General features: G+C 42.1%; 1 protein-coding gene across 2 annotated transcripts in view; it reads right to left on the bottom strand.

Annotated features, from left to right (window-relative positions):
* Window positions 1-268: 268 nt before the first annotated feature.
* The window catches only part of pus7l (pseudouridine synthase 7 like), a 33,844-nt gene continuing 24,908 nt past the window's right edge, over window positions 269-9,204 (bottom strand). For both annotated transcript variants that reach the window (XM_060839493.1, XM_060839492.1), the window contains exons 8-9: window positions 2,796-2,852; window positions 269-1,698 (exon numbers count right to left, since the gene is read on the bottom strand). In XM_060839493.1, coding sequence (XP_060695476.1) covers window positions 1,348-1,698; window positions 2,796-2,852 — 408 coding nt within the window. In that variant the 3' untranslated portion in view covers window positions 269-1,347. The remainder of the gene's footprint in view (window positions 1,699-2,795; window positions 2,853-9,204) is intronic.

Here is a 9,204-nt window from a genome sequence, read left to right as displayed (position 1 = left end):
CCCATCAGTATAGTGAAGTCAGACACAATCAAGGTTTTCTTTAAAAAGGATATTGAGTAAATACCCAGAAAGAATGGTGCAGGGTTATGGTGAAAGGGCGTGGGAATGTAATTAGTTGAACTGGTCTATCAGAGAGCTAAAAATCACACAACAACTAGTCATAATCCAACAGATTTATTTGGAAGTACAAGTTTTCAGAGTGCTGCTCCATCTCTGATGAAGGAGCAGCACTCCAAAGGCTAGTGCTTCCAAATAAACCTTTTGGACTATAACCTGGTGTTGTGTGATTTTTAAACTTTGTCTACCCCAATCCAACACCGACACCTCCTCCAAATCATGTCAGAGAGCTGACACAGACAGAGGAGCCAAGTGACCTCCTGTTGTGCTATACCTGTTCCAATGATTCTGACTTAAGCAGACTCCCTATCCAGGTCCTAGAATCAGGCTGCATGGACACCATTGCCACTGCAAATAAACAGTTTCTATTGATGCTTTAGTGGCAGCACCTGGTGACACACATTCCATAGTGGGTTATTTGTTAGTTGGTTGTTAGTATTCATTGACTTTGCAGAGTGCTTGGATGACCGAATTATCTTTGAAGTCTTCCAGCGAAAAACTAGTTCTTAAAACAAAATACAAGTTTTATGGTCTGCTAATTCTATGTATTAGGAATATAGAGCAGAAGGACACCTTAAATTTCAGGAGTAGGTAACACAGGCCATTCCTACTTTATAGTGTGAAAATCTGTCAGTATTCTGGATATCTTTGGTCTCTCTGAACCATATGAGAGATAAGCCAAGGCTTGTAACAGTCTCTGGGATGAAACTTAAAATTAATTCACACTAGGAACAACCAAAGGACTAAGATTCCATGCCTAAAATGTATCTTTAATAAGCTCCCTCAACTTGGCTTGCCTCATTTGCAAATTTAGCCATTGCTTAGGGCTTTCTGCCTCTGCCTTTCTTGCTATCTGTCTTCCTTTTTCTAGGTGACAAAGTGGAACTTTTTTAGACCCTGTGCAATTGGGACAGGCAACAGATACAACATTCTTCTTTTGATTGGCCCCAAATTTCTGGAAGAAGGTTTCCATCCCCCTTCACATCTTGGGCTGTTGTCACCACAATTCCTCTAACCACTGCCACTCTCCCATATTGATGAACCAAATCAATCTGTGACAGCTCCCTCTCTATGAACATGTGAATACATCAGTTTTTTCAGAATGGCTTTCACAGATAAACAAATATCCAAAAAGCATTCCACACCCTCCCGCACCCCCGGCTTGACAATATGGAAATTTGGCAGACTGTGGCTAAAGTCAATATATCATAACAATAAATCGAAAAAGAATTACACATTGCATTTCATGATTTCTCTCAAACATATTGTTGCATAGCATGACGAATTCAGACTGAAGGACACAGAAAGAGAGTCTCTCATTTCCTGAGGCTGTTTGGAGTCATCCGTCGCAAAGACGCAGCCTTCTTGTGCAAATGGCATTTCCTTGTCCTCTAACCACCGAAACACTAGTTGCCGAGGTTGTGCTAGGAGGCGCCGGTAGCATCCAGGTATGTTCAGTTGCAATGCAGGGATTCTAAACTTGCATCCCTGTAGTCCATCCCTAGCCAAAGTTTCCTGATACCATAATGCAAGTTTATTGCATGGATACTGGACACTGTTACCAGGCATTGGAAGAACGACCTTTAATTTAAGAAAAAGCCATATTACATTCCAATTTAACCAACTATCATTAAATAATTCATGCTTAAAAGTAGCAGAGGCAGAAAGCAGGTTAGTCACTGTTTAAAAAATAAATTTTAAAATAAAACATTGGAAGGTAGTATTTGAATTTGTATTTGTTGTATTTTTTTTTCCGTATCTTTAATTGTACATGGGTAATTTCCATATTAGCCATGAAGACCCAAAATGCTTCAGAGGTAATTCGTTGATTTTGAAATGCAGTCGATATTTCACCGGCAAACGCAGCAGCCTACTAGAGTACAATAAGTTCCCCACAAACAGCACAGCGATTAACAGCCAGTTATTCGGTTTTACTGATGTTGGTTAAGGAATAACCAACAAGTAGGATGACTGCAAAATTCCCCCTCACACCTCTGAATAATGCCGGATCCTTTCGGGATTACCCAAGAGGATAGATGGGGCTCAAATCTCAACATGGACCAGTGTAGATTAATGCTGAAAATGTGTTGCTGGAAAAGCGCAGCAGGTCAGGCAGCATCCAAGGAACAGGAGATTCGACGTTTCGGACATAAGCCCTTTTTCAGGAAGAAGGGCTTATGCCCGAAACATCGAATCTCCTGTTCCTTGGATGCTGCCTGACCTGCTGCGCTTTTCCAGCAACACATTTTCAGCTCTGATCTCCAGCATCTGCAGACCTCACTTTCTCCAGTGTAGATTAATGTCTTTAAGTCCTGAAATGTGATTTAAAACTCTCAACCTCCTGACTAGAGAGAGAGGAGGGAGGAAGTACAATCACTGGGATAAGGTTCATGCCAAAGTTGAGTTTTTTAAAAAATTAAGTCAAGGAAATGTGGAGCTAAATGGCAGCTCCATATATGTTCAGCTACATGTTATTTTTTTTGCAAATCCTAAACAGGTATTTCTCACATTTTCCTAGTATCCAGTCAGCAACAATAGTCACCTTCAATAGGTGAGCAAAGTTGCATTTTTTCTGTAAAATACAGTGAACACCTTCAAAACTCACTCCTACATACTGCTCTTGGAGAAAATAATGAAGGGAAGAGTTAGTGAAGACTGAATAGGGGAATTGGCCTTACTTGGTTAATCGAGTAAATGTTAGACTTCAGATCTTCAGCTGTCACAACGTGCACCTGCTGAGAGAAAATAAAAAAAAAGAGCAGCACATTTTAACTTGCAAATCTCCAGGAAAATTAAACAGAAAAATACTGACTGGTTTTACTCAACAATGTGACTCATTGCCGCAGCAGATACTGAAAGATTGAATGTTATTCGCAAACAGTTTTCTGGGAAAGAAATACCATAAATCTAAAGTCAATCCCAACGTAAATTGTGGTGTTCTTTAACTTAATTCACAGTTGGTGTGTGTAACTTGTGCAACTTGTGGACCTGGACTCAATAACTAAGTGCACACTCCACCAAAAAGTACAATTTGTGATCATGCAGCAAAATTAACATGAATATTTTCCAAAGTACAAATTCATCCTGTAGTGTGACTGCCACTCGAGAGATCTTAAGGATTATTTACAGCTATTGTATAACAGAAAACTGCTCAGATATTCAGCTGGTAATTGTACTGGAACAGGGTCAACGCTCTCTTCAGTTATAAGTGTCACAACTCTTCATTACAAATCAAATTCTAAAAAAAAAGTTTCAAATCCCATACAGGTACAGGCAGTATGCTCTTCATCTTTCAAAACAAATGTGCAGATAAAATCATGCCTCAAGGGTTAACTTAAGTTGCATCTTTGAAATGCTTTTACAAGCTCAGAATATCCCAAAGCCTTCCACAGACAACTGCTGAGGTGTTGGCAACGTTACAGTATAGTTAATTTGTGGACAGGAGGAATAGTTTGGACAGTCCCTTGAGCTGGCTCTGCCATTTAATAAAAACATGGACCATTTTGTACAGCAATTACAAGATACTGAAAAACCACCTCGCACCTCCCTCCCAACATCCACATCCACACCCCCACCACCCCCTCCTTCCATCCTTTAATTCACTTGGTGTCCAAGAGGCCAGTTCTGATCACTCTGTAACAGGAAGTTTATTATTAAGGGGAGAGTTCAGAAGAGATTTACCAGGATGTTGCCGGGAATGGAGTTTGAGTTGTAAGGAGAGGCTGGAACCTTTTTCACTAGAGCGTAGGAAGGTGACCTTACAGAGATTTATAAAATTTTGAGGGGTATAGATGTGGTGAATGGTAGATGTCTTTTCCCTAGGTAGGGAATTTCAAGACAAGGAGGCACATTTTTAAGGTGAGAGGAGAAAGATTTAAAAGAAATATGAGGGGCTTTTTTTTTACACAGAGTGTGATTCATGTGTGGAATGAACTTTCAGAGGAAGTGTGGATATGGGTACAGTTACAACATTTAAAAATACATGAATAGGAAAGGTTTGGAGGGATACGGGTTAAACACAGGCATGTGGAACTAGTTTATTTTGGGATTATGGGCGGAATGGACAGGTTCGACCGAAGAGTCTATTTCCGTGCTATATGACTCTATGCCACAAATTAATGAATCAATAATATAATTGCTAAATTGAAGGATTGTTACTGACTACAAGGAAAAATCTCCTCCTCTTCTTTGAAAAGTACCACAGAATCATTTGCATTGGTCTGGTAAAGATAAATTAGGCCGTAAATAAGTTATGAACAATTTGACAGAGCAGGATATCCTTCCTATCAAAAACAACACAGGAAGGTGCTGTGTCCTGCTGTGTGCTAAAAATTAAATCATTGTCTGGTAGCATTTGACTTGCAAAGGAAAGCTGATGAATGCTGAATTCTTCAATTGTAGTCTAGTCCCAGCCAACATTTGCCACTTGCTTCCCATTCATTAAGACAAGGCTCTCTGTCTATCTGCTATTAATGCAAGCTTGTATCATTTCCCTCTAACTGCTCCACTGTAAAGACATATCCAGGCAGACTTCCTGCTTAGACAGGGTAGCAGACATTGCGAGTGCATTTTGGGAAACCACACAGTTAGAGTCAACGATTCCTTTGTCTCTTAAAATTTAGGTCGGATGTGATTAATTGCTTGCATTGCTTAGAAATACTGGCAGCACCCATGCAGAAACTCTCTCATGCAGGGCAATGGGTTAGCGAGTTAGAGATTTCAGAAGATGTTTCCAACAGAACCATTTGAACTCATGCAAGGATTTAATCCACAGCTGATTCAACAACAACTTGCATTCACATAGTGCCTTGAAATTAGTTAAATGTCCTTCACAGCAAAGGGCGATAAGATATTAGGATGATGCTAATCATCATCTGGATTTGCAGCTACTTGCAATCTGGATTTCTGTTAGATTAGATTAGATTAGATTATTAGATTATTTACTGTGTGGAAACAGGCCCTTCGGCCCAACAAGTCCACACCGACCCGCCGAAGCGCAACCCACCCATACCCCTAACCTAACACTACGGGCAATTTAGCATGGCCGATTCACCTGACCCGCACATTTTTGGACTATGGGAGGAAACCGGAGCACCCGGAGGAAACCCACACAGACACGGGGAGAACGTGCAAACTCCACACAGACAGTCGCCTGAGGCGGGAATTGAACGCAGGTCTCTGGTCTTGTGAGGCAGCAGTGCTAACCACTGTACCACTGTGCCGCCCACAAATGTGAAACTGCAGCGTGTCAAGGGGAGGCAATAGCCCAATGGTATTATCACTAGATTATTAATCCAGAGCACCAGGTCTGGGGACATGGGTTCGAATCCCACCACACCTTATGTCTAATGGTGACCACAAAACAATTAACAGGAAAAACCCCATCTGGTTCACTAATGCTCTTTAGGGAAGGAAACTGCCGTCCTCACTTGGTCTGGTCCAGACCCAGACCTAGACCAATGTGCTTGACTCTTAATCAAGGAGAGGCAATAAATGCAGACCCAGTGACACCCACATCCCATGAATTAATATAAAAAGACAACATTTCACCATCAAAGTTGTTTATGGACAGGCAATAAATGCTGACTAGTCAACCGTGCCCATGTCCTATTAGTGAATTAAAAGAAGGATGTGTGACAAACCTAACAGAAGGATATTGTGAAACTTGAAAGGGTTCAGAAAAAATTTACAAGGATGTTGCCAGGGTTGGAGGATTGGAGCTAAAAGGAGAGGTTGAATAGACTGGGACTGTTTTCCCTGGAGCATCAGAGGCTGAGGGGTGACCTTATAAAGGTTTATAAAATCATGAGGGGCATGGATAGGGTGAACAGTCAAAATATTTTTCCCTGGGGTGGGGGAGTCCAAATTTAGATGGCATAGGTTTAGGGTGAGAGGGGAAAGATTTAAAAGGACCCAAGGGGCAACATTTTCTCACAGAGGGTGGTACATGTATGGAATGAGCTGCCAGAGAAAGTGGTGGAGGCTGGTATAATTACAGCATTTAAAAGGCATGTGGATGGGTATATGAATAGGAAGGGTTTGGAGGGATATGGACCAAGTGCTGGCAAATGGAACGAGATTTATTTAGGATAGCTGGTCGGCATGGACAAGTTGGACCGAAGTTGTCTGTTTCCGTGTTGTACATCTCTGTGACTCAAAAAGCTTTAAGAAGGAAATACCTCTCAAGGCCTTGAAGGGAGGCAACAGAGAGTGGAGGTGGAAAGATTTAGGAAGGACATTTGGTATGAATGGCTGAGGTTACTGCCATCAATGGCTGATGGAAATACAGATACAGGTAAGACAGTTCTTTGATGTCTGTAAAGCTGAAGAAAGAGGTCAGATGTAGAGGAGACAAGGTCGTGGAAGGGAATACACGAGGGTAAACATTGTAAGACGAGCCCTACTAGCCAATGGGAGCAGAGGAACTATGGGTAAGAGAGGCATGGAGTGAGTTAAAATACCAACAAAACATTGGGTGAGTTCATGTTCCCAGTAGATGGAAAGCTGGCCAGAGAAGCATTTGAAGTTAGGAGACATCAAAGGCAGCTAATAAACTGAAGCAAGCGACGGAGTGTGGGTGTTGCTAGCTCGGGTGGCGTTTATTGCTCATCTATAATTGCCCAGAGAGCAATTAGGATCATAGAATTATACAGTACAGAATAGGCCCTTTGGCCTATCAAAAATATATAACTATCTACACTCATCCCATTTTCTAGCATTAGGCCCATAGCCTTAAATGTTATGATACTTCAAGTGCTCATCCAAGCATTTCTTAAAGAGTGTGACATCTCCCTACTCAAAGGCCCGTCCAAGCAGTGTTTTCCAGACTCTTACCACCCTCTGGGTGAAAATGTTTTCCTCAAATCCCCTCTAAATCTCCTTTCACTTTAAATATATGCTCCCTTCCTGCTGACCTTTGATTAAGGAGGGCAACTGCTTTCTACTCACCTTGTCCATGTCCCTCATAATCTTCGGTTCCCCTTTAACCTTCTCTGCTCTAAAGAAAACAACGGGAGCTTATCCAGCCTCCTTTCATAGCTGAAATGTTCCATCCAGACCATATCTTGGTGAATCTCCTCTGCATGCCCTCTAGTGTAATCACATCCTTCCTATAGTGTAATTACCAGAGCTGTACACAGTACTCCAGCTAACCAAAGTTTTGTACTGCTCCAACATGACCTCCCTGCTTTTATAGTCTACACCACGACTGATAAAGGCAAGTGTCCAGTATAGCACCTTAACTACCTGATTAATCCTGTCCTGCTGCCTTCAGGGATTAGTGGACAAGCACCCCAAGATCCCTCCATTCCTCTGAACTTCCCACTGTCCTGCCATTTATAGAGGGCTCTCTTGTTTTGTTACTTCATCCAAAGTGTATCACCTCACACTTATCAGGGTTAAATTCCATCTGCCACTGATCTGCCCATCTAACCAATCTGTTTATATCCTCCTAAGACCTAGCACTTTCCTCCTCACTGTCAAACACCCAGCCAATCTTTGGATCATCCACAAACTTACTTATTATCCCTTCCCCACATTCTCATCAACATTGTTCATGAATATCACAAACAATAAAGGGACCCAACACTAATAAGTGATGTACTGCAACACACGGGCCTTCAGCCACACTTACAACCTTCTACCACCACTCTCTCTATCTGCTGCCCACTAAGCCAATTTTGGATCCAACTTGCTAAGTTACCCTGGATCCCATGAGCTTTTATCTTCAGTATCAGTCTCCCAAGTGGGAACTTGTTAAAAGTCTTGCTGAAATCCATGTAAACTGCTTTACCCAAACACTCAGTCACCTTCCTGAAAAATTCCACTAGGTTTGCTCAGCATACCCACCCTCTGACAAAGCCGTACTGAATATCCTTGATCAAGTGGAGATTCTCTCCTTCAGAATTTTCTCCAATAGTTTCCTTACGACTAATGTTAGACTCACTGGAACCACATTAGCTATAGGCTGGTGGTGAGATGATAAGAGGACTGGAGGACAGCCAAAGACATTCAGAAAATTTGCATGAGGGTTCCTGTAATTTCCTCCCTCATCTCCCACAGCAGTCTGCGAAACAACTCATCTGATACTGGGAACTTGTGTACTTTTAAATGGGAAATAGATGGTGACATCTTGAAAAATGTCCATATTACAGAGGAGGAAAGTGCTGGATGTCTTGAAACGCATAAAAATGGATAAATCCCCAGGACCCGATCATGTGAACCTTAGAAATCTGTGGGAAGCTAGAGAAGTGATTGCTGGGCCTCTTACTGAGCTGCTTGTATCATCAATAGTCTCAGGTAAGGTGCCAGAAGAGTGAAGGTTGGCTAACATTGGGGCCGCTGTTTAAGAAAGGTGGTAAGGACAAGCCAGGGAACTATAGACCAGTGAGCCTGACGTCAGTGGTGGGCATATTTTTGGAGGGAATCCTGAGGGACAGGATGTACATGTATATGGAAAGGTGAGGACTGATTAGGGATAGTCAACATTGCTTTGTGCGTGGGAAATCATGTCTCACAAACTTGATTGAGTTTTTTGAGGAAGTAACAAAGAGGATTGATGAGGGCAGTGTGGTAGATGTGATCTATATGGACTTCATAAAGGCGTTCGACAAGTTTCCCCATGGGAGACTGATTAGCAAAGTTAGATCGCACTGAATACAGGGAGAACTAGCCATTTGGATACAGAACTGGCTCAAAGGTAGAAGACAGAGGGTGGTGGTGGAGGGTTATTTTTCAGACTGGAGGCCTGTGACCAGTGGAGTGCCACAAGGATCAGTGCTGGGTCCTCTACTTTTCGTCATTCATATAAATGATTTGGATATGAGCCTAAGAGGTATAGTTAGTAAGTTTGCAGATGATACCAAAATTGGCGGAGTTGTGGACATCGAAGAATGTTACCTCAGATTACAACAGGATCTTGACCAGATGGGCCAATGGGCTGAGAAGGGGCAGATGGAGTTTAATTTAGATAAATGCACGGTGCTGTAGTTTGGGAAAGCAAATCTTAGCAGGATTTATACACTTAATGGTAAGGTCCTAGGGAGTGCTGCTGAACAAAGAGACCTTGGACTGCAGGTTCATAGCTCC

The sequence above is a fragment of the Hemiscyllium ocellatum genome, chromosome 19 (assembly GCF_020745735.1).
Source record: "Hemiscyllium ocellatum isolate sHemOce1 chromosome 19, sHemOce1.pat.X.cur, whole genome shotgun sequence".
In the NCBI taxonomy this organism is placed as follows: Eukaryota; Metazoa; Chordata; class Chondrichthyes; order Orectolobiformes; family Hemiscylliidae; genus Hemiscyllium; species Hemiscyllium ocellatum.
The sequence above is the reverse complement of the archived record's forward strand: the minus strand, read 5'-3'. Positions and strand labels throughout refer to the sequence as shown.